The following is a 25429-nucleotide window of genomic DNA, read 5'->3' on the forward strand; positions in this document are numbered from 1 at the left end:
AAAGCGGCACCCTGTTGCTTGGGGCGTTTCCTTAGATGATATAAGGCTGCACTAAGCACAGTTCAAAGAAAAAGCCAACAAAGTTGGCACCTTGTCACAACACAAAGAAGACTTCAACATCGTGCTCATGCGGAAATATCGTCAGTTTTTCTTTGATTCTAAGAAAAAGGAAGGATTCCATGCTACAGCTTTGTCTGAATTTTTCTCCATGGAAGATCAACCTCGATATGGCACAGCACACCACAAAGAAGTCCCATTTACACACCAACACACAAACACTGTTTCGTCGATATTTTTCCATCTCTGCTGAGGAAACTCACACCACACCGTTGAAACTCGCGATGTCGTCGGGCCTGACTCAAGCTTTGACCATCGGAAGGAACGTGTCACAGGGAAGAAGAAAAAGAGATGAGCTAAAAGCTAGGTTTCCACGAGCTAAAAGAAGACATCGCTGGGCTTTGCCTTGGCCTTGTCCTTCAGAGTCATGGATTGCTCTTTGGAGAAATCCCTTAGTTGTCATCCTCCACAACTTCGGATCAGATGTGTCCCGCAAACATGAAAGACTGGTAAATGTTATGGTTCCCAGAAGAGTCACGTATGGAATCCCGCATTCAAGTTTGAACCTGGAAGTTCTTATCATAGCAAAAGCAAAAGAAAGAACACAATCCATGTCGAGAAGCTCGGCGAGATCCAGTCACAAACTTTCTCGTCCTTGGCATTCTTCTTGAGCTCCAGTCATAGGCGACCATAGTCGGCGCTGTGGAGCGTGGCCGCCTGGGTCACAACCAGCACCTTCTTGCCCTCGTGATCCACAAAGATGGATCGCAGCGCCTCGGCATTGCCATTGACGAAGAATCCAAACTGGACAGCGATGGCGCGCCACACATCGTCTGGCCTGATCACCAGACCAGATTGTGGTGGAAGCTGTAAGCTCTGATCGCGCTCGCCACGAAGCCATTCCTCTCCGGATGGAAGGCGCTGGCGTCCACGCTGGCGTCCTGCAACACCTGCCTGCTGGAAATCTTTGAGTCCCTCCAGGACATGGGCGTGCTGTGGCGTAGATCTCGGCACCACGGCCGGCTCGGGAAAACTAGTTTTAAAACAGTTCTCAATAATTTCCGGCCGGCTTTGTCATTAGCATTATTCTAAAGTCCTTTGTCTAAATCAAATGGAATTCCATCTCTTATTCTGTATATATTGCACAAGATCTTAGTGAGAAGATATTGGTGACGAGGTATGATTTCAGTGAATGAGAACATGAGACCAAACTTATATTCAAATTATAATGCTTCACAGCATATTTTTCAGTTTTTTATATAAGTTTTCTTTTTTAACTTAATGACTGATTTTCATTAAAATAGTAAAAAGTAAATAATTATTCTGTAATAGTAATAATTTGTTAGACTATGTAGGAACGCTTTGTGTGCTTGGAAAAGAAAATATATTATTATTGGTTACTAACAAATATTATAAACTGAATCTATATATATATATATAGAGAGAGAGAGAGAGAGAGAGAGATAGAGAGAGAGAGAGAGACACAGAGAGAGAGAAAGAGAGTTTATATATATATATATATATATTCTAATAAAAAATGATTAAGCTCATATTTTAATTGAGAAATTAGATGACTTTTAAATATAAAGAAATCCCTATAATATAATCCTTAAAACTGGTATTCTTTAATCAATGAATCCAGTAAGATCCCAGCTCTCTAGATGAACTATGTTGGTTTGTATAAAAAGTGTTAAAGCACTCTTGACATAAAGAAAAATTTTCACAAATTAAAAGATATCATGGAGTGCATGGAAATTTATGACATACATTATAATGTTGAAAATTAAAATAATCATATCCATTAAAATGCAAGTACTTTTGTGGCAGAAGCTTAGGCTAAACTTTGGTGGCCACATGACTTTTACTGGGATTCTTTTATTTTTATCCAAGAGTTATTTGTGTGGGAGGTGCTCTTCAAGGATTGTGTTAGATCTTAAGCAAGAAACTAGAAAGTAGAGGCCAAAAAGTCCATGTATAATTGTTAATCTATTGAAGGAGTGAGAGAAAGCTAAAACCTTAAAAGTTGCTCACACTCACTCATAGATGGTAAACATAACTTATATTAGTGATAACTAAGAATATTAAAATTAAATGTTATTACAGAGAAAAGTTTAAAGGAGAAATCTGTTAGATTAAAAAATATTTTAGAATATACATGCAAGAGTGGGCAATGTGAGCCTAGAATGGTTTCTATTGTTCTGATAGTGGAGATACTTTCTCCAACTATCTCAATACAACTCCATTTTGAAAACCTTATTTACTTTTGTCTGGCCATAGATGTGTCACAGGTAACTATATGGAATTACTTTTTTGTTCCTCATTTTTTCAACAATTGTCCAAAGATTGTAGTAGGAAGAATTCCCTACTACAGTTTTGGCTGAATTCTTTTACATTGAAAATCTAACCTCCACATTTAGAGCCACCACATATTCATGACCTCATCAGACACCAACACCCTCACAACACACTATTTTGTCAATATTTTTCCATCTCTGCCCGTGCGACATCATGATCGTCCGGCCTAACTCAAGCTTTGAACGATTCCTGCTGGAAAAGAAGGAAACAAACAAGGGAAAAAGAGATTAGCCAGAGTTACGGATGAGAAAAACGTAACAGCTCACCATGATCCCAAAGCTTGCAGGTTTCTACAAACTAAAAGAAGCCATCATGGCTGGGATTTGCCTTGGCCTTGTCCTTGAGAGTCATGGCCCAGACAGCTTTTGGAGCAATCCCTTTGTTGTCATCCTTCACAACTTCGTATCCCATGTGTCCCGCAAACATGAAAGCCTCGTAAGTTTTCCCGTTGTCGTCCACCTTGACATCCAGCGTGAGGTAGCCGGGAGCAATGTTGCTGTCGTCGATGAACGGATACTCAAGCTCCACAGCTTTGTCCCCGGAGAAGAGATCCCGGTAACTCTTTTGATCGCCACGCCACTTTCCATCGCTGTCAAAAACACAGAAGGAAGAGATCCAGCCGGAGATGTATGTCGGCCCCGATCCTCCTCCCAAGTGGTGACAAATTCTGTTCCAAAAGTCCGTGTCAACGTTGCCTTTGCTGCTCTCCACCAACTGGGCAGTGATTTTCTTGAGCATGACACGCCACTTCTGGCACTCGCTCCCATACTTGTCCAGTTCGTCGATCCTCCGATCGATTTCTTCCCAATCCTCGGTGGTTCCCAGGAGAGTCACGTATGGAATCCCGCACAAAAGTTGGAACCTGGATAGAAACAAGCCCTTAGCTTCAAAGATTTAACTACAGCGAGAGACAAACCTGGAGAACACATAGCGTACCATTGACAGCAACGCAAACAAAAAGAAGTACGCAGAGTGGACACAATAGAATGACAGTGAGAGGTGATTAAACTCTATCACGTCGTTTTTCACGCAGACAAGAACGGAAAAGAAAACAAGGGAAAAAAAGAAGGAAAACTCACACACACACAGAGCAAAACCATAGCTAGAACCAAGAGGGTGAATCAACTTACTTGTATTCGAAGTAGCTCTTGAAGGTTGCCATGAGAACCACACTGCCCACCACCACATCGTTCTTGGTTGTAGTCGAGAAGCTCGGCAAGATCCAGTCGCAGACCTTCCCGTCCCTGATATTCTTCTTGAGCTCCACGCTCATCTCCCTCGCCAGGAGCCCATAGTCGGCGCTGTGGAGCGCGGCCGCCTGGGACACAACCAGCTCCTTCTTGCCCTGGTGATCCACAAAGATGGATCGCAGCGCCTCGGCATTGCCATTGACGAAGAATCCAAACTGGATGGCGATGGCGAGCCACACATCGTCGGGGCGAATTACCAGATTGTGGTGAGAGCTGTAAGCTTTGATTGCGCTTGCGACGAAGCCATTCTTCTGTGGATGAAAGGCACTCGCGTCGACGCTAGTGCCTTGCAACACCTGGTAGCAGCCCTCCTGCCGGAAATCCTTGAATCCCTCCAGGAAATGGCCGCGGCCTGGCGGAGATTGCTTCACCTGCGCCGGATCCTTGTCGCAAACCCTAAATGTCACCATTCTCTCTTCTCCCTCCCTCGCTAGCAATCCACACTGTTTAAATTGATGGACCTTCACCCACGTGGCAAGGATTACATGTTAAATTTCTATTGGCCAGAACGATATTAAAACTCAAGTCCAACGAAGAAGAAGCACGAGGAGCGAAAAAGTCGAGTCGATTGATCACCCGCTCCAAGAAGAAAAACCATGCCTAAAGCCCATATTTACAGTTGGCAAAGTGGTGTTATTATCCTGCTTCTATTATCCCGGTTAACGCTGCACTTGAAAGAATGCCAAAAACAATTTGGCAGCTTGTCATAACACGGGCACACGCACAAAAAGAAAACTTTGAAATATGTCTAGGCTCGCCACGCTGGTGCGTCAACTGTCTCTCGATTCCAAGAAAAAGGAAGGATTTGCTACAGTTTTGGACGACTGCAGGTTTCAATGGTATGGTGTCAATGGGAAAATTTGCGACGAAATAGTGTTTGTGGAGGTGTCCGTGCGTGGTGAGTTCATGTATATATGGTGGCAATATCAAGGCATGACCAGAAGGAACGATTCGTTCAAAGTCACAGCCTGTATGAATTAGCCAGAGTCACTGATCAATAGAAACTGAAAAACTGAGCTTTCCACGAGCTGAAAGAAGCCATGGCTGGGCTTTGCCTTGGCCTTGTCCTCTACAGTTCTTCCCCTGTCGTGGCATGCTAAATTTCTGGACGATTGCTGGTAGCATTGCCATACCATATAGTGACATAAAAAAAAAGTACAAAATCAACTTAATAGCTAAATGAAATCCCAAGAAGAAAGACCATGTGAAAGGAATAGAGATTGAGGTGAAATGTGGCCCAAAGGGTCATCCCTCAAAAGTTTGAGAAGAGCCGATATCTAACATGTTGAAACATTCACAGATAAATGCTTCCTTGGCCAAAGATTAAAACCTATACACAGAAGATGCAGCTTTTCTTGTCGAAACCTTTAGGTTTAGGAAAAAAATTCTGAAATACCTGATACATAAATAATTTGCTACGTGTTAGTAATGTTTGGTTTGCTTAATCCTATTTATTAATCCTATTGATCAAATAAAAGTTTATAATTAAATTTTTTTTATAATTTATAAACACAAGATTACATATCAACCATTAAATGGTAGAATATATTAGAAAGTGTTTAAGCAAATTAATAAATTATAAACCTGTTTATACATTATATAGATAAAATTAATCTAAATAGATTAAATAGTAGAATATCCTAAAATATCTAAATATATTCTAAATATTTGCTTAAGCAAACCAAAAATTTAAAGGGTTTTGCCATTTACACACTTACACATTTGAAGTATTCCACAAACGTTCTTGACGCACTTAATCAGCGGTGCACTGTAGCTGTGGTATGTCCCTCTACCCTTTATCGTTCTGTGGCCCGATCGGACACTTGGGGTGTCGAAGAACAAAGAACTTGTCTCTAGAGCAATATCGCAAGTTCGGAAGGTCTACAAGGACACTCAACTTGTGATAATTATAATAATCCCCCTCGCACATTGCAACCAGAGTCCTCGAGTTGGGGTAGTAATAAGGATATATGCAACTCCTGAGGAAGCCACCACAGTCTTCAATTGTAATTGGTCCTGCGAAAGCGACTGAACTAAAGGAAAACAAGAGAGGAAAGTACCTCATTGTTTTTCATTTCCACAGTTATATATGAGGATTGGAGTGAATCGGTTTTGACTGTGAAGATCTCATCTTGGTCACTGTGCACTTGCCAAATATGATGGATTTCCATAACAGGCTACCGTTCCACTTCTGTGTACGTGTACAATGAACAGAAACCATCGAGGCTAGATTCTTGGCCTGTTGTGTGCGCTTGGAAACAATTGGCCAATCGCAGAACACACAAAGCTACTTGTTTTTACTCACCTTTGAGCAGTGTCCTGCTTCACGCTAAAGCGCTAGACGATCGAATCCACTGTTCCACGGCGGAGTTTTCCAAAGCAAGAAGTGCACTCCCGGACGCTGGCTTTGCTGCTGTTCCCGCTGTGTTGTGGTTAGAAGCCTCTCTTTCTCTCTCCCGCGCGATAATGCGGCGTCGAGAGCTCCCGAATTCCCCAAGCACTAGCATCGATTGCTCGGCGCCATGCTGCGACACCAACGGGACGCACCACCGCTGGATCATCTGCCCAAAAAGGCACGGAAGTTGCTCTGGAATGGCCCTGAGAAATCCGCCGGGTCACCATGATGGATAGATCGATCTCCTCCACCGCCGCGAATGGCCGGGGCTCTTGCATGTGCTCCATCACCAGGCACACAATCTTAGCGCGCTGCCTCCCGAAAGCCCAGCCTATCGCCGCAGCGCTTTAACTCCGGTCCGAAACTTTTACCGGCCCAATTTTTGCTCTCTCGGTACTGCTTGAAGAGGTTGTGGCGAGCCAAAGCGTTTCGCTTCTTGTCTTCCTTTTTCTTGTCCAGTCCTCTTTACGTCCCCTTAGCACTTGGCCAACACATTCTTTCTAGAAATCCTGTAAACGGGTATCATCAATCGATGAAATTGTTATGTGCGAGACTGGCCGTCAGTGGTTAGGGTGGGAAGCCTGTGGTTGTCAAGGCGAGGAATGGAGCTGGGACGAAACTCTGGGAAGAACTGTGAGAGAGGTGCCAGGCGTGCATGGTCTCGTCTGGATTGCATTTATGAGAGCTATGGGGACGTCCATGCTAGATCAATCATACTGATTGTTTTAGCGCTTTGGCGACCTGGGCGATAATCATGAAAGAGCGTACACAAATCCATATGTTTAGGGTAGATTCGCTGGCTACAAGGTGGCGCTGAGGGCTTTGGCATTTTCAGTCTTTCGCGGCCAGCGGAAGAATCATTGTCCCTGCACCTTCGATCCAGGTTAGCACCATTCTCCAATCTGTGCAGTTTTTGCTTTGGAGATGTGGGAGTGGATTTTGGTTCAGGGGTTGGAGTCACCTTGGGAGCCATGGGAGGTAGCTCCTGACGGGTTCTCTTGGAGGGATTGACACGAGCCTTCCACGAGTCCGTTTTTCCTAGAGGCCCAACCGCCACCCTAAGAAGGAAGTTGAGAGTTAAAAGAGCAGTGGTGCATAGGAGTGATGAGGGCCAAACTGCGGCCGGGGAGGAGTTGGCTGAAATGAAGGGCCCGGGATGGAGAAAGGAGAGAAACTGAATCCAAAGAAAGCAGAGAAGAAAGTGGGTTTCAAAGGCGAGGGGACCTTGGATGGGCAGGAACAAGGACAATCGGACATATCTAGTGAGAAGAATGCAGAGAGAATGCTAGAGGCATGGAGAAACGGTCACGATCGGGTGAGGAGGAGGAAGCCTTGCAGGATATTTAAGGGACTGTGATGCCAGAGGAGTTGAAGCAACTACTGCCAAGATTTCCTCATGTTTTCTGACGGCCTATCGCATATGGAGGCAAGCGAGAGAACGGGTAGAAGGCATCATATTATCTGGAGCCAGGCTCTCCAACGTCAACAAGAGCATCTGAGGAGCGAGGTACAGGAGTTGCTTGCACAAGGACTCATCGAAAACAACTTGTGGTCATTTGTAGCTCCAGTATTGCTTGCCATGATGGAACAGGTGTAAAGGAATAGTACTTGACATATATTGGTACAGCACTTCTCTATATACACATCCTAGTTCCTTTGGTTGCACCTTGATCTCTCCTTGGTTCCAACACTCCCCCTCGATCTGATGTCTTTTAATCAGATTGCTGCTCCCCCTGTGAAACCAGTCCAAGTTGTTGTCGTAGTCATTCAAACTGTCGGACTTCAATTGTAGTCTTTGTGAGCAGATCTGCAGTCATCTTTATTGTGGGGATGTATCTCAGCCTGACTTCTTCTCTCTTGATCCACTCCCTGATAAAGTAATGAAACATCTTTGTTTCTCCCATGATGCACTGGGTTCACGATGGACTGAAGACATACTGTGTTGTCATTGTAGATATTCAGTGGTACTTGCATCTCAAAACTGATATCTTGGAGCAAGCGTCGAATCCATAAAGATTCCTTAACAGCTTCCATAACCGCATTGTACTTTGCTTCACAAGTAGCCAATGCCACCATCCTTTGTTTCTGGCTATGCCATGACACAACTGCATTAGAGAATTTGAACATGTACCCAGTTGTTGATCTCCTATCATCCAGATCACCAGCAAGATCAGCATCTACCATTCCATATGGTATAAGTGCACTGAATCCAATTTCTCCTCCAGCCATCCCCTTGTACTCGAGATAAAGTGATGAAATTTGTCGTATGTAGTTAAAGATTTGCTCTATTGCATTGTCTCTTTCTGGGATTTTGCATGAACTGGCACACTTTGGAAATAGCTGCTGCTATATCTGGTTTGCTTGATGTGGCTAAATACATCAATGCTCCAACCACATTTTGATATGGTAGCTTAGCCATCTCCTTCTTCTCCCCCTCGGAACGTGGTTGATCCACTTTGGAGAGCTTGTTGAATTGGAGTGCTAGAGTTGGAACTAGACGGGCAGTAAAGAAACCACCATATTCCTTAATAAGATTTGAGATATACTTATATTGATGGGCTTATCACGCACAATTTGTAAGCCTAAGCAAAAGGAAATTTTACCAAGATCTGTCATTCGAAGTTGTTTGGAGAGTAGTTCTTTAAGCCATTTAAGATTTGTTGTCTTTCCGGCCATGATGAGATCGTCAACATAAATACACATGAGAATAAGCAAGCCATCACAAAAACAATAATATAGATTCCAATCTGCTCCTGCACAAGAGAAACCAAGAGTTACAAAAAACTTGTGCAAAGTATTATACCAGAATTGTTTTAATCCATAAATGGACCACTGGAGTTTACAAATATAATGCTCCTTCCCTTGGATCTCAAAACCTGGAGGTTGCTATATATACACTGGTTCTTCCAGCTTGCTATTGACAAATGCATTCTTAATGTCCATTTGCTCAATCTCAAGTCTAAGTGATTAGCAATTGCAAGAACAAAACGAATAGAAGCTATTTTAACTATGGGTGAAAAAATCTCACTATAATTGGTTCTTGCTCGTTATGTGTATCCTTTTGCAACTAACCTTGCTTTGTACTGATCACCTATCTCCTTATATTTTATCTTGTGAACACACTTACACTGTATGATTGAAGCCTTGCAAGGAACCTCATGTGGTGAAATGAGTGTCCAGGAACCATTCTCTAATTGAGCATGATATTCATCCTGCATTGCTTGTCACCAATGGAAACATTGCAGTCCAGAGAGTGCTTCTTCTAAGTTTGTTAGCTCATGAATTGCTTGTGCTGCTTGTGCATAATAATGTATAATGTGGGATGTAGGTTTCCAAGGTCTGAGAGAGTGTTGGAGCATCCAGAGATTCACCATGCTCTGGCTCTGATAAGCCACTACTCTCTAGATTTGCATGAGCAATATCCAACTCATTAGAATTCTAAAGCAAAGTACCTCATTTTGAGATTTTAGAGTCATTATCATCTATAGCTGGAGACAAAACTTCTTGAGATGGCAGTGAATCCTCAGGTGGTGGTTCAAGGGTAGTGGCAGTGGTGGTTCCAGAGGTAGTGGTGGTTCTGCTGGAGAAGTCTCTGGAGTTGATAACCCTCATTATTGTTATTTCTATGTCCTTTGGTTAGAACTGAATGTAAGAAATACCTGGTGTCTTTCTTATTGCTGACTAACGAGGCAGAGTACGCTGGTACATCTTCTCGAAAGAAAACAGTATGCCTTTAGTATTCTCATTGTAGCCAAGCATCATGCATCTTGTTGAACGATCTTCCCATTTATTTCGTCTTTCCTCAGCTGAAATGTATACATATCCTACACATCCAAACACACGTAAATATGTAATAGATGGTTTTAAACCTGTCCAAATTTCATATGGTGTTTTGTCCAGATTGCTTTTGTAGGAAGAATATTTTGCACATGAACTGTAGTATTCACAGCCTTGGCCCAAAAGAATACTGAAACATTGAATGCCTTAAGAATTGATCTGGCCGCATCAAGGACTGTTAACATCTTCCACTCCACAACCCCGTTTTGACTATATTCATATTGTGTAGAGATTTGGAAGAAGATACCATGTGATGCAAGGATCGTCCGGAATTCTCGTGAGAGAAGCTCCTGTCTTCCATTGACTCTAAGTGTGTGGATTGTCATCCCACATTTATTTTCTGACTCTCGAATCCATTCCAGAAACTTACAAGGGTGATGCTCCCCAAATAATATTTTTACCTCAAGTTGACACTTTCTTTGGAAGTGTTTTCTTTTTCATCTTAGCTTGAAGACATACCTCACATGTGTCTGAACTTGTGTGCTTCAAGTCTGGCACTCCAAATACTAGCTCAGGGATTTCCTTCACTCGTTAAAAGCTTGCGTGGCCTAGCTGAAGATGCCATAGTTGTAAATATGAGTTTTTAGAAAAGGAGATAGAATGCACACTTGGAATGTCTAGTGAAAGGAAATAAAGGCCATTCAAGGCCATTGCCTAAGCAATTCGTGTTCAATGAAGAATAAAATCTGCTGCAGTGCAATGAAAGAATGTGTACACTCCTTGCTCTACGAGTTTCGAGACAGACAGAAGGTGTCTTGCTAGCTTCAGCACATATAAAACGTTAGCAACCTCAAGTTGAAGACATGAAAAATAAACTGTGCAATATACAATTATTTGTAAAGCTTCACCACCTGCTATGCTAATTGACATATCAAATTTCCTATAGCTTATCTGTCTGAAGAACATCTTATTTGAAGTCATGTGATGCATTGCTCCACTATCTTGCAGCCAACTCATACTCTGACATTTCCCACTTTGAGCATAATTTGAAAATACGAAAGATGAGTCCTTGAAAAATGAATACCATTAAGATTGTCCTCTTCCTCATGTGCTGCTAATTTTGCAATCGGCCCCTTTCATTTGCAATCCTTTTGACAGAGACAATCCATTGCAAAATGCCCAAAACCACAGCATTCATTGCAACGAACACTCCCATACTTTTGTCATGCTTGTTCCACCGAGTTGCATTCACTTGAAAATTTTCGTCACTTGAAAGAATTTCTTCCAGTCATCTGAGCTGCCATCGCCACCATTTCCTCATCCTTGGACTCTCCAACATCCTTGTCTTGAAAGACCTTGTTCAAGCTGGCATAATGGTGGATGTTAGCGATCACTTGATCCAATCCTAGACAAAGATAATTATTTGGAGTTCCATCTTGGCTTTCTAGTACTTCTCATTCAGTCTGAGTATCATGAGAGCACCAGTCGCATTGGAAAATTTAGATCTCATATTCTGCAACTTATCCCTAAGAGCTGTCATCCGATCTATGTAATCCTGAGCCTTCTCATGCGGACCTTGGTGGCAGTTCACCATCTCTTGGAAGATGCTCATCTCTATCACCCAAGACTACTCACAATAAAATTGTTGGAGAGTTTTCCAAGCTACAGCTGCTGTTTGAGAATTTTTCACCTTCAAGATATCCTCTGAATGCACTTGCTCCATCAGCATCACTTTTGCAGTGACATCATTCTGTTTGAAATCATCATGCCATCACTGATATGCTTGTCTTTGCTCCATAGACATTTGAGCAACTTCTTCTGGAGGGAGAAGAATTGGCACCTATTCACGCCTTGTGACTACTCCCAATACCTTCTTCTTGGAGAACTTGGCTTCCATGATGGAAAACCATCGAAATGCATTATCATGAGAAAGAAGAAGCTTCCCTTCCTCCTTTCCCTTCCCCATCTCAACCTAAGCCCTTACTGTCTAGCCTATTCTTGCAAATCCACACCACTTCTCTGCACTGCTTCTATGGTTCATGCCACAAATCATTGTACACCACTAATGGATTGGAAAAACCAGAGCCCTAGAAAAGAGAATCTTTTGATCCCTCTGATACCATGATGGAACAGGTGTAAAGGAATAGTACTTGACATATATTGGTACAGCACTTCTCACCTTATATACACACCCTTTGATCTCTCCTTGAAGTCACTTGAATGTTCTTCCCAACTCATTATTGAGAAAGTTCAAAAAGCCACCAAGTTTTTTTTTTATGTGGCAGGGGTAGTGTATTCTCAGCTAGAGTTGCGGCAACAACAACGCAATCCAAACATTTCCACTGGAAGGGCATGCACAAAGACATACGAACGTAGATAGTGCATTGTCTCGTCTGTCAACAAATTGAGACAGTTTGTGGGTCTCCCTTCAATCTAGCCCAAGGATGCAACCTTTGTTATCGTTGTCAACATTTTCAGCAGAGAAGGTTGCAAACAAATTTACAGTATGTATGAGAAGGTTACACTCTTTAGTAAATAATATAATATTTTTTATTTTTAAAAATAAAATAATTTGCTGTGTGTTGCATGTAGTTTTGTAATCGTAATGTTATTTTTATTATTAATCCAATGAAAGTTATAATTATAAACATGTTTATAATTTATAAACACAAGATTATTCTTATTGCATATCAACCATTAAATGGTAGAATAAAAATGAGTATACTAGAAAGTGTTTAAGAAAGTTTATAAATTATAAATGCAAGATTAATTTAAATGAATAACAACCATTAGATGGTAGAATATCCTAGAATATCTAAGCATATTTTAGGTATATTCACTACCATCCCACTACTTTAAGAAACCAAAAATTCATTGCTTAAGCAAAACCTGAATGGTAGTGAATATGCCTAAAATATGTTTAATATTCTAGGATATTAACGGGTGTTATTTAGTTAGATTAATCTAAACTTTCTTAACACATTCTAGTATATTTTTGGTTTGTTTAAGTAAGCCTACAGGGGGACTGGGATGATAGTAGATATACCTAGAATATGTCAGGAATCCCTCAATTCTTGCTACATTCCTGACTTTTGCCGGATTCCTGACCTGCAGACCACATTCCTAACTCTCGAGACACTTCCCTATCCCTAACTCTCGAGACACTTCCCTATTCCTGACTCTCTGATTTCTGAGTCTTGAGCCACATTCCTGATGATGATGTGGCACTTATTCGACCTCAACTATATTTAGGCCATCCTCGATCCAAGAGTGGTGGAGCTTTATCAACCTATAGTATATATAGGTTAGCCTTGTTCCATTTCTCTACAATCTGAATCAACACCAGTCAAAGGCCTCTTCTTTCTTTCCACTAGCTTTTCTCTTTGTCTTTTGCATTTTCCAGTCTTGATCTTGTTGGGGGTCTTGACAATTTGATTCAGATTGTGTTTTTTGCTTTTGCTTTAGCTCGTTTCGATTGTTTGATTGCCTTTTTCTTTTTCCCCCCTTTTTCTTTCTTCTTGCCGATGGAGTCTCCAAGCCATCCTGATTTCTTTGCCGAAGTCCTTGCAAAAATTCAGTTTGAGAATACCGAGCTGAAGGTGACCCTTCTTCGCATGCAGCAAGAGCTTACTTCACTTTTGGCTCAAGGATCCAACAAAGTCCCTGAACCAAAGGTGAGTTTCCTGGCGAAATTTTCAGGCAAGCGTTCGGAGCTTCGCGGATTTCTGAACCAGATGGAGCTGATCTTTGCACTTCAACATTGGCAGTACCCCACTCCCGAGTCTCAAATCGGCGTGATTGAGACGTTGCTCGAAGGTACAGTTTTGTCATGGTTTTCTCCTCTTTTGGAGAAGAGCATGAAAGGGGTCATGGTTCCAGAGTTCAATTGTTCAAAGAGAAGCTCGAAGCATGTTTTGGCAAGACGAATCGGGTTCGGGCTGCTACCACAAAGGTGAGACATTTCTCTCAAGGGTCTTATTCTGCCTCGATCTACACTGCAGAGTTCCAACTCCTTGCCTTGGACACTCAGTGGGATGAGCGGGCCCTGATTGACCAATTTCGTTTTGGCCTCAACAACGGTATCAAGGATTTGTTGCTCACCATGGAGGATCCCAAGGACCTATTGGACGCCATCAACAAAGCTGTTCGATGTGACAATCGTCTTTTTGAACGTCGTCAGGAAAGTCGCCGCACCGCTGTTTTTCCGTCCCAGACTCAGGAATCCCAGCTTGAGTCTTCGGGGCATACTCCTAAACCTACTACTCTGGTCCCGATGGATATTTCTGGTACTCCCCGACTCATCAAAGGGAAGTTGAGTCCTACTGAGAAGCAACGTCGAATATCTCATAATTGTTGCCTCTACTGTGATGATCCTAACTACAAAGCAGCTATGTCCCAAGAAGCCTCTCCGACTGCTCGAGTTCACCCTGCCTCAAAGTCCACCTCTGTTGCAATCGGGAAACGACCCTATCCAAACAGAGTAGGAGGTGTTTGTTTAGACTCCCCGAATAAAAATCACTTTTCTTCTTTACCAAGCTCCTCACCACCTTTCATCAAAGCCACCACCAATTCCCGCAACTTCTGCGTCCCATATCTCCTTTCTTTCACCGGACAATCCAGGCTCAAGGCTCTGGCGCTACTGGACTCGGGTGCAACTTCCTACTTCATGGACACGGACTTTGCTACCCGACATCACGTTCCTCTTTCTCCTACCATATGGGATCTAAGGGTTGAAGGCATCGGTGGGCATTTTGTGTCTCCATCTTCTAGACTTAGGGAAATGTTGCCTGTTCGAGTACACATCGGGTCCACCATCACCGATATCACCTTCAACATCATCAATAGCAAGTCCTCCTCTGTGGTGCTCGGTCTTCCTTGGTTCCAACTACATCAGCCTCAGATCTGTTGGAAGGAATTACAGCTCATCTCTCCCACATCACCATCTCCCACGGCTTCCCCTGCTGTTCATCGAGTCCGAATTAGGAAAAGTTCCCTAAACTCAAATCAGGGTTCTTTTCTTGACTCTACGAAGTTTTCACCCTCTTCTTTTTCCTCTCTTCCATCTTACACTGGACAGTATCTTCATCTCATCATTCCATTTAGTCATACACCTCCTTCTATCTCCACAATCACTATGAAAGAACTCCTTCATGAAGAACTTATTTTCCTTTTTGCTTTGCATGTTTCTTTTGTCAGCCTTCCTGAGAAGTATCATGATTTTGGGGATGTGTTTGACAAGAAAAAAGCTAGTGTACTACCTGTTTATCAGCCTTATGACTATCCCATTGATTTATAGAAAGGAGCATCACCTCCATAGGGGCCTATCTATGGGTTATCCCCGTCCGAGCTTAAGGCCCTCAAAGAGTACGTGGATGAGAACCTTGCCTCGGGGTACATTCAGCATTCGCAGTCCCCGATTGGAGCGCCTATCATCTTTGTCAAGAAGAAGGATGGGAGTTTGCGGCTAGTCATCGACTACCGAGGTTTGAACAAGGTGATTGTTTGGAACCGTTATCCGCTACCCCTGATCTCGGACCTGTTGGAACGCCTCGCGGTGCCCGCTTCTTCACCAAGATTGACCTCCGTGGAGCATACAACCTGATCCGGATCCGGCCTGATGATGAATGGAAGACTACGTTCTGAACCCGCTATGCCCACTTCAAGTACACTATCATGCCATTTGGCTTGACAAATGCTCCAGAAATTTTCCAACACATGGCGAACGACGTCTTTCGGGAGTTTCTTGATCAAATGGTGATCGTCTACCTCGATGACATCCTCATCTACTCAAAAACTCAAGAGGAGCACGATGAACATGCACGCAAGGTGCTGGCGAAGTTGCGAGAACACGGCCTATACGCGAAGCTTGAGAAATGTTCCTTCGATCAGCAGTTTGTGGAGTTCCTTGGGTACATTGTCACTCCTGAGGGTATCACAATGGATCCTGCCAAAGTCAAGACTATTCTCGAATGGGAGTCTCCACAATCAATGTCGAACGTTCAGGTTTTCCTTGGCTTCGCCAACTTCTACCGCAAATTCATTGATCACTACTCTGACATTGTCCTTCCTCTCACGCATCTCACTCGCAAGGATGTTCCCTTCTCTTGGTCTGCTGCTGCCCAGTAGGCCTTCGACACACTCAAGGTGGCCTTCAGTTCTGCTCCCGTCTTGATCCATGCTGATTCCTCACAACCTTTCTTCATTGAGGCTGACGCCTCCGACTTTGCCATCGGTGCTGTGCTGTCTCAACTCGGAGCGGATCAAGAACTTCATCCGGTCGCTTTCCATTCTCGGAAATTCTAGCCTGCGGAGATCAATTACGAAATCCACAACAAGGAGCTCCTTGCCATCATGGATTCCTTTGGAGAGTGGCGCCGTTTCTTGGAAGGGGCGGGCCATCAAACAACAGTCTGGACGGATCACAAAAATCTCAAGTACTTTGCCACTTCCCGAGTTTTAAGCCGTCACCAAGCAAGGTGGGCACAATTCCTGAGTCGGTTTGACTTTGTTATCAAGTACAAACCTGGAAAGCTTCAAGGCCTTCCTGATGCTCTTTCAAGGCGCTCCTATCTCAATCTCAGGCCTGGTAATCCTGCCTTCGATCAACAGGATCAAGTTATTCTTGGTCCTGATCGACTTCAAGTTATGGCAATTTCCCTGGCCCCTCAGGACTCCTCCTTGATGGATGTGATCAGAAACGATCTTCAATCCGATGACCTTGCTAGCGACATTTTCCCCCATCTTCAGGCTGAACACCCAGTGACTCCCGACTGCCGGCGATTTGACGAGTTCGAGTTCTTAGATGGCTTATTGTACCGTGGGGAGCAACTTTATGTTCCTGAAGGTGATGCTCGAAGATTGGTCCTGATAGCGTGCCACGATAGCCCAACTGCTGGTCACTTTAGCATTGCGAAAACCTATGAGCTAGTTGCATGGGACTTTTGGTGGCCTCACATGGACAACTACATCAAAGCTTTTGTTACCTCCTGTGACACTTGCGCCCGGAATAAGGTACCTCGCCACCTTCCTTCAGGTTTGTTTCGTTCCCTCCTGGTCCCTTCAGGTCCTTGGGAATCTATCTCTATGGATTTCTTGAGTGATCTTCCGAGTTCTGGAGGCTTCAACAGCATTTTAGTCGTGGTGGATCGCTTCACAAAGATGGCACACTTCTTGCCATGTACCAAGGAGTTTTTGGGCGAGGACATGGCAAAACTGGTATTTCGGGAAATTTTCCGACTTTATGGGATTCTTACAGATGTGGTTTCGGATCGGGGGCCTCAGTTCATCTTTCATTTCTGGCAACAGTTTTTGCAGCTGCTTGGAGTGAAGGCCAACCTCTCTTCAGTGTATCGTCCTCAAACTAATGGACAGTCCGAGCGAACGATTCAGACGTTAGAACAATTCTTGAGGTGCTTCATCAACTATCATCAGGATAACTAGCTCGATATCCTTCCCTTTGCTAAGTTCTACTATAACAACTCTGTTCACTCCTCTTTTCGAATTTCCCCTTTCTTTGCGAACTCTGGCCGAAATCCCCGATTCAATCTCTCACTTCCTTCTCCATCTGAATCCTCTCGTTCCAATCCCCGCTCTGAGGCATTTGTCTCCAACCTCCAGGAAATCCACAATTTCATCTCCTTCCACCTCCATCGTGCTCAGGAATCTCACAAAACATTTGCCAATGTCCATCGTCAGGATTGTCCCCCTTACAATATTGGGGATAAAGTCTGGCTCCTCAAGCGAAATATCTCCACCACCAAGCCTTGTCCAAAACTTGATTTCAAACGCTTCAGTCCTTTCCCTATCACTGCCATCATTAATCCTGTCACTTATCGCCTTGCACTTCCCTCCTCATATCAAATTCACCCCATTTTTCACTCCTCTCTCCTTGAGCCTTATATTCCCAGTCCTATTCCAAATTGGGTCATTCCTCCGCCTCCACCAGTGCAACTCGAGGATGGGTTTGAGTACGAGGTTCAGGACATCCTTGATTCCAAGATTTCACGGTCTAAACTCTACTATCTGGTCGACTGGAACGGTTACAGACCTGAGGAACGCACTTGGGAACCTGCGGACAACCTGATTCATTCTCCTAACTTTGTTCAGGACTTCCACCACCACTATCCTTCTTGTCCTAGTCCTCATTCTTTTTCTCCATCTCCCATCCCTCGCCGCTCATTTCATCCTCCTCGTCATTCTTGTTCATCCTCGTTCCACTCGTTCTTGAGGAGGGGGTGCTGTCAGGAATCCCCCAATTCTTGCTACATTCCTGACTCTCGTCGGATTCCTGACCTGTAGACCACATTCCTGACTTTCGAGACACTTCCCTATTCTTAACTCTCTGATTCCTGAGTCTTGAACCACATTCCTGATGATGATGTGGCGCCTCCTCAACCTCAGCTATATTTAAACCGTCCTCGATCCAAGAGTGGTGGAACTTCATCAACTTATAGTATATATAGGTTAGCCTTGTTCCATTTCTCCACAATCTGAATCAACACCAGTCAAAGGCCTCTTCTTTCTTTCCACTAGCTTTTCTCTTTGTCTTTTGCATTTTCCAGTCTTGATCTTGTTGGGGGTCTTGACAGAATATGCTTGAATATTTTAGGATATTCTACCATCTAATTGTTATTATTCATTTAGATTAATCTTTGTATTTATAATTTATACACATGTTTATAATTTATAAAATTTCTTAAACCCTTTCTAGTATTTAATCTGGTGTTTATAAATTAGAAATATGCTTATAATTATAAAATTTATTTGATAAATTCGATTAATAAGTAAGAATAACACTACTATTAAGCAAACTAAGCATTACTACATGCAATGCATAGCAATTTACTATTTATTCTAATGGTTGATATGAAATGATTTATAAATTATAAACATGTTTATAATTATAGATTAATTGGATTATTCAAAAATATTAAATAAGAATAACACTATTATTAAGCAAACCAAGCATTGCTACATACAATGTGTAGCAAATTATTTTAATGTGGAGATGTTAAAATTTAACTTGGATAAAGGTTAAGCTAGTAAAGTTTCCCATTTTTAATTCAACTCTATAAGGCTGAAAAGATGAAATAAAAATTCCTTGGATATTTAACTTCACATTTATTACACATATCATCTGTATATTAGTTTTTAAGTTATTTACTAAATTCTTCATTAATTCTCTTTCTACTTTTCCACCATAATTTGATGAATATAAATTTAGAAATCGTTTAATTTTAATACAGAAATTTCTATTCTCAAATTGACTAAAACTGTTGAAGTAAAATTTTCAGGATACCAAGTACAATGCTTGGTTTTCTTAATAGTAGTGTTATTTTTATTTATTAATCTAATTGATTAAATAAATTTTATAATTATAAGCATGTTTGTAATTTATAAACACAAGATTAATCTTATTGCATATAAACCATTAGATGATAGAATAAAAAAGAATATCTTAGGGTTTAAGAAAGTTTATAAATTATAAACATTTTTTATAAATTATAAATACAAGATTAATCTAAATGAATACCTAGAATATCCAAGCATATTCCAGACATCCTCCTGGTTTGCTTAATATAACAATCCAAAATTTAGCAAGCATAAAAGTTACTGTTTGGATTGCTAGAAATATAAACCTTCTTCTTTCTTAGAAATATCCTTAAAACCTAACAACATGGAAAAAGCGAATAAATATTCAAAGATGGATTGATCAACAAAAAGAGTTTACCCACAGCTCTTTCAGCGAGCCTGCTGATCCAGCTCCTGGCGCATGTAGTTCACACATACAAAGGATGGATCATCTCTTGATAACTTAATAAACAGTTTTTAAGCGTTTAAACCACCTGATAGGAGGCATGCAGGCTAAAAGCGGCGAATGGTGACCCCTGCCTTGGCCTTGTCCTTGAGAGTCATGGCCCAGACCAAAAAACAGTTTGTTTGAGGAGGATAAGAAATACTCGCTAAGATTGAGAATAAAATCACAATAGTCAATGATACAGCAACTGATCACCTATAAATGAGCTCCTCAGGTCTATATCGCTTGAGTGCCCTGCCAGTTTCAGCACACCTATGATAGACAGGCGGGCGAGGGGCGAACATCACCCGCGTCTCCTCATCTATATCCCATTGGAACCCCGGACAAGCGCGAGTGAAGATGCTAGGCAGGTTCGAGAGACAGCCCTTCGTCTCAGGCGAGGTTACCAGGTTGTAGTCGTGGCACAGGTCACAGAGAATCCCCAGTCCCTGGCTCCTGCTCCACGCCTTGCACACGTACATGCGTGGCCAGTCCATCCACGCGAAGTGCCATTCGTCTTTGAGGTCCGTGATCACTATCCACGGCTTGAGGGTGCGGCATCTGATGTTCACTCCCACCAACATCACGAGAGCCCTCCAGATGTCCACCTCGCCAATCTCTTCCTTCATATAATAGCCCGTGATGATGTCCTCGGCCACACTCATGTGCATGAGCATCGCGTCCAGTTTGAAGCAGAGGGTGTAGGGGAACTCGTCCGGGGTTGTGGTCGATATCTCCTCCATGAATGTGCCCTCATCGTTAGCTACATGCTCCAGCCTGTAAAAACGGGGAACTTTGGCACCCTCCACCAGGTACTCCATCGTGTCCCCTGGCCTCCTGCTATTCCACCCTGCGAAGGCTTGGCTCTCAATTTCCTCCCGCGGTTCTAGCCACCCTTCCCCTCTAATGAGCTCGATCTTCGCCGCGGCGAGGACTAGCTGACAGCCTCCAAGTGCCATGAGACGGACCTCACAGACCTGGTGATGAATGCTACCACGTATTCCAACAAAATCATTCGGGCGGAATGTTAGCTCGTCTCCTGGAAAGATGACATCGTCACGTTCCAGAGGACGGCCGTCCCTCACCAAGACGCCTCCGTTCCCCACCTTCGTCCAAAGCCTGTCTATAATCTTAAGAGCCTGCTCTCCTGCGTCTGGAATCTCAAACAGCTCCAGAAGTGACCCGTCTACGCTCCTCACCTGGCACTTGCCCATCGGATGCGGGAGCACCGGATATGACTTCATAGTCTTGAGTAGAAAGACGCTAAACTGCAGGCAAGAAGGGCAGAGGATCAATGGGGTGAGCGGCCAACACATAGAGCTAAAATCTTGGAGTTCATCGAAATCTTTGTCAAGAACACGCCCTTGAGGCGTCCAAGACGGAACACACACGTACCGGATTCCCCCCTGAAGCAATCAGAGCGCCTCGACCTTTGATTTTTGCATGCACCAAGCTCAGGCTCTACACGTTACGTAGACTTAGTAGTCAGAGAGACAAGTGCAACTTAAGCACTTACCTCAGTAGCCAAACGAGGTTCGGCACACACTACAGTCCACTCCAAAGACTCCATGTTCAGTAGCATGGTTTCTTTCGTAGAGCCTGTTATAGATATATGAGGTATAAACGGAGCAGCAGAAAGCCAAACTTACCACCAACAACATAGCACTGGTTTTCAGTGACTGCAGTTGCAAAACGTGCGGCAGGCACGAGGGCAGGACCTTGATCTGGATACCTGGACCATTCTCTCTGAAAAACAATTTGGCGACACCATCAGAGCTGCGTCTTACTCCGTGCATACCTCTACGAGATCCAGTGCGTATAGGTTCTTGCAGAAGCCTGATGAGCCAGCTCCGAAAAGGTACAGATGGTTGCCCTCATGCACAGCAGCATGGAAAGAAAGCGCTGGTGGGATGACGCCACTGCCATGGAGGCCGCAAGTAAAACAGGAATTGCGGATTGATATATTACCGTGCTTCGATCAGCTCCCACTGATTGCTTCCCAGATCGAGTGCATGTAGCTCACGGCGCAGCTGACCATGAAAATCCACACCGCCATACACCCATATTTTGCTCCCGATCAGGGTGGTGGAGTGACCACGAGTTGCAACCTATGACTCGAAGATTTAACGACAAGCTAAAACATCTAGAATGCTTGCTTACCGGAGTGTCTCCCCCCGTCTTCAAACGTGACCACTGATTCGTGTCAAATTGGTACACTGCATACACGGAGATTGATGAGCCCAAGGCATGGAAAGGAGGAAAACAAAAGCCACACAGTACCGCGCATCTTTTCATCAGACGGAATGCCAACAACGAGTAAGAGAGTTTTTCCACTTGCTACCTGCAAAGCTCGTCGACCGTGTTTAAGCAAAGCCCCCTATAAACAACTTGAAGAATAGCCTCACTCACCACGGAATGGCCGGCGCACGACACGGGACAAGGTTGGGCTGTCGACCACCTCAAGCCTCCCAAATCGAAAACCTCCACGAGAGTGTTACTAAGAACCTGAGAAAGATACTTAACTCACCAGCACATCGTTCAAGTATCGGTCCGTGCAGCATCCTCCTACCACATACATCTTCTCCTCGATGGCAGCCGCGCCATGCTGCAAGGGATTCAAGGTAAGACACCAAGCACAAAATAGCATACCTGGGATGCTGCACGGACATGTCGGCCAACATCTATCAACTGCCATTGAGGTGGCGCACCCGCATACAGCCGCTTGAACAAGTACCCCACAGCCGCCATGATCACAAAAGGAACACCAAAGAACCCTAGAATTGTGAAAATGAAGAGGAAGAAAGAAGAGAAGAAGAGGAGGTGAGCGTAGGCCACACTACCAAGTCTCCCATGTATCGTACGATGCGGTTTGTGTCCTCCGGCGTGGCCGACTGGTGAGGGAGGTGGTTTTGGCCGATGAGGACAGAATAATGCCGAGCCCACTTCCTCCGTATACGTGGAGCATCGTCGGGGAAGGCTCACAAACAGCCTCCTACCTGGACCATCTGAAGGACCACGTCAAGTTGCCCCCAAAATTTGGGTGGTTCGCCGCGACAAGACACCAGTAGTGGCTCTCCGTGAGCAGTGCAGTGTTCTCAGCTGATTTCAGTGGCACTTCCGATGCCGCCATCTGCTTGGTGCAATCTATCCTAGCAGGGACAGCGATTGACGGCCTGAGGGCTCTCATCGAAGTGAAAAAGCCTGCAGCTTCGAGGACTGGAGAATACCAATCCGAAGCAGAATTGCTCCTGGGGAGCTTTAAAAGCTCCCAAGACATTCTGCATCTGAAAATGGACATTGTAGTCGGCAAAATCAGAGTGATGTGGCTGGCTGGTGGTTTCATCAACAAGACTTCTTTGGACGCTAATATTGGCATGGGTTTCCTTGCATATGCTCTAAATCATTCCAAGGGCATTAGTGGTGCCATGGCGAGCTTACCTTGGGACATTGAGTCAGCTGGGGATGGCCTCTTGCGGCCTCACATCGCCAGCTGAGGTGGATTCTTCGGTCATCATTCTTCCCCAACAACTTTCTCGGAGAACGTCTTAGCCTCGAGCTCTTTGCCTCTCCAGCAAAATTCATCGAATTCGTGGCGGTTGCAGTTTTTCCGACGTGAAGCTTTGCTCCAGCATCTGGCATGTGTTAAGCGTTGGGTCATTTTATAACCCTTTTAATTCACGAGCTGACCGCGAGCTGACTCAAATTTCTAATGTAGTTCAATAAAAATATTACAAAGTTAAGGTTCATGGTGAACCTAACTTTGCAATATATTTTAACATCTGTTTGCATTTTATATAAATAAAAATATTTTGTTAGAGATTTCTTATCAATATTCTATGTGCCAAAATATATAGGTTCATCAGAATTGTAAATAAGATAAGATTTAGATCCATTCTATATGCTTTTTATAAATTATTATGCCAAGATTCTTTTGAATTAAGATTCTTTTGGAAGGCTATGTATCTATGAGAAGCATGAATATTATGGGTATTATTGCAAAAAGAACACTTGTATATAAAATTTAAAAAAATTAAAAATAAAAGTTATATAAAATGAAAAGTATGTATTTCTAATAATTATATAAAATATAAAAGTTTTTAATATTGGTAGAGAATACACATAATCTAATTACCTCCAAAATCTTCTATAACTCAACAATAGTAAGGCTTGTTTGATGTATATGAATATCCACTATATAATGCAAGATGTTGATTAAGACATAGTATATATGTTTGCAAGGAGTATATACCTTTTTATGTTCCTCGCAGTTTATAAAGTTTGAACATATGCAAGAAAGAAAGTTTTGAATGACAATTATATACTTTTCACTTTTTGTTTTCACAGTGTACTCTTTTGCTAGTGCATTGATGTACTTCATAGAAAGAATCTCACACTTAAACGTCTAAATTAAATTTATTTTATCTTACTTTTGCTTGGAGATGGTATTAATAAATTTAATTGCTTTACCTTTTCTTGTAAGTCTCTTATGCATCTCTATGGGAATAGTGTTAATTCTATTACTCATGTATTTAACTCTCCTCCTCTCAAAATTGAAACAAGATTTCTTAAGATTTTCAATCTCATATGAAGTGAACTCAACCCTAGTAGCAATTGGCCATTCTTTAAGTACTGTATTAGGTTTTATCATCAAGATTCTCTATCTTATAGAAGAAAGTTGCAAATAGCATAATAAAATGAAACATTTTTGCAAAATTGATATTTGAATTTAACATTAATGGTGTTATAGATGGGAGGATTGATTGCAAATCCTTCAAAAAATATGAATTTTTTACTGTGCTCTCAATTGCATGCTTCATTCATGCAATCTAAATACCCACTAGAATGAACCATAGACATTGTACCATCCCTTTTCGTTTTGAGCTGGCAAGAGGTGATAACTCAAAGAAGATGTTGCTATTATATGTGGATCAAAGCTCACTTACAGGCCTATGCAAAAAATGAATGCATGTTAATAGAAGGGCAGGAAAACTAAAAAGCATTGCAAATAACTTTGAATATCAATGAAGTTGGAGTTGGCAAATTTGTGGCTAACACTAAATAGGCATTTCCACTATAACTAAAAGAGGAGAAAATAATAACAATCAACTTTTGCTTCACATTCTCTTTAGCATGATTACAGCCTTACACTTTGATTGGAGATCCAAAAACTCTAATCTCCTTGGATTTGGAATGTTGCAAATTCCGATACTATCCACCTTCATCCATACTCGAAAGAAAAAACTCTATGTGAGACATAAATCCCTATCCCCCAAAGTGAAGCTAAAACATTGTTATATCGCAATGGTTGAAGTAGAAGTCCAATGAGCATAACATGTTTAGATTAAAAATTCCAACTCGGAAAGTCGAGAGCAGGAGTGGAACTCTTGAAAAAGTGCTCAAGGAACGAATGCTCACTTACACTCTAATCATTCAACTAAACTGGTGTTGTGTAAATAGTCAAAAAGAACAATTCAAGAAATAATTTATAGAGGTTCAAATATAAAAGTTCAAATATAGAGGTAATGGGCTTATAAACAAAAATGCACTTTTTTTTCCAATTGCTTAAGAGTGTTAAAATACTTGGGGTTAAACATCCTTGGGTTTAAGTAATGACCTCCCAAATTCAAGAATTTCCATTTGGTATTAGAGTGGTCTCAGGTTTGACTTTATTGGTTCACTAGGGGAATCACACCATATGTAAGATTGATATTAGGCAGGTTTAATTTGCCTCTAGCTATGCTTGAACTAAAGGGTAGGGTGTCAAGAGAGTAGTTTTTAGGAGAATTGCAACTCTCAACT

General features: G+C 42.6%; 2 protein-coding genes across 4 annotated transcripts; both read right to left on the reverse strand.

Moving 5' to 3' along the window:
- Window positions 1–2350: 2350 nt before the first annotated feature.
- LOC112350932 lies at window positions 2351–4078 on the reverse strand. 2 transcript variants are annotated; one of them, XM_024688001.1, is made up of 3 exons: window positions 3543–4078; window positions 2679–3274; window positions 2351–2601 (listed from the first exon to the last, which is right to left on the reverse strand). In XM_024688001.1, the coding sequence occupies exons 1-2, from the start codon at window positions 4070–4072 to the stop codon at window positions 2710–2712; spliced, it is 1095 nt and encodes a 364-aa protein (XP_024543769.1). In that variant the 5' UTR covers window positions 4073–4078; the 3' UTR covers window positions 2351–2601; window positions 2679–2709. The 2 variants fall into 2 exon arrangements, with proteins under 2 accessions (XP_024543769.1, XP_024543768.1); XM_024688000.1 differs by having other exon boundaries at window positions 2351–2604.
- A 15705-nt stretch (window positions 4079–19783) lies between these two features.
- On the reverse strand, window positions 19784–22397 carry LOC9661902. Of its 2 annotated transcripts, none has more exons than XM_024687912.1 (11): window positions 22280–22397; window positions 22158–22235; window positions 22040–22111; window positions 21911–21971; window positions 21791–21846; window positions 21599–21738; window positions 21429–21549; window positions 21280–21376; window positions 21147–21229; window positions 21026–21091; window positions 19784–20898 (listed from the first exon to the last, which is right to left on the reverse strand). In XM_024687912.1, exons 1-11 carry the CDS (start codon window positions 22376–22378, stop codon window positions 19843–19845), a joined length of 1929 nt encoding a protein of 642 aa, XP_024543680.1. In that variant the 5' UTR covers window positions 22379–22397; the 3' UTR covers window positions 19784–19842. The 2 variants fall into 2 exon arrangements, with proteins under 2 accessions (XP_024543680.1, XP_024543682.1); XM_024687914.1 differs by having other exon boundaries at window positions 22040–22095; window positions 22280–22383.
- Window positions 22398–25429: the final 3032 nt, after the last annotated feature.

The sequence above is a fragment of the Selaginella moellendorffii genome, unplaced genomic scaffold (genome assembly GCF_000143415.4).
Source record: "Selaginella moellendorffii unplaced genomic scaffold, v1.0 SELMOscaffold_55, whole genome shotgun sequence".
NCBI lineage: Eukaryota > Viridiplantae > Streptophyta > Lycopodiopsida > Selaginellales > Selaginellaceae > Selaginella > Selaginella moellendorffii.

Coding starts and splice junctions, on each gene's coding strand:
- LOC9661902 (XM_024687912.1), bottom strand. CDS start 22,378: ATGGCGGCTGTGGGGTACTTGTTCAAGCGGCTGTATGCGGGTGCGCCA. Junction 21,847..21,910: donor GTCTGATGAAAAGATGCGCG/GTACTGTGTGGC, acceptor CCGTGTATGCAG/TGTACCAATTTGACACGAAT. Junction 21,230..21,279: donor CCAGTGCTATGTTGTTGGTG/GTAAGTTTGGCT, acceptor TATCTATAACAG/GCTCTACGAAAGAAACCATG.
- LOC112350932 (XM_024688001.1), bottom strand. CDS start 4,072: ATGGTGACATTTAGGGTTTGCGACAAGGATCCGGCGCAGGTGAAGCAA. Junction 3,275..3,542: donor AAGAGCTACTTCGAATACAA/GTAAGTTGATTC, acceptor GTTTCTATCCAG/GTTCCAACTTTTGTGCGGGA.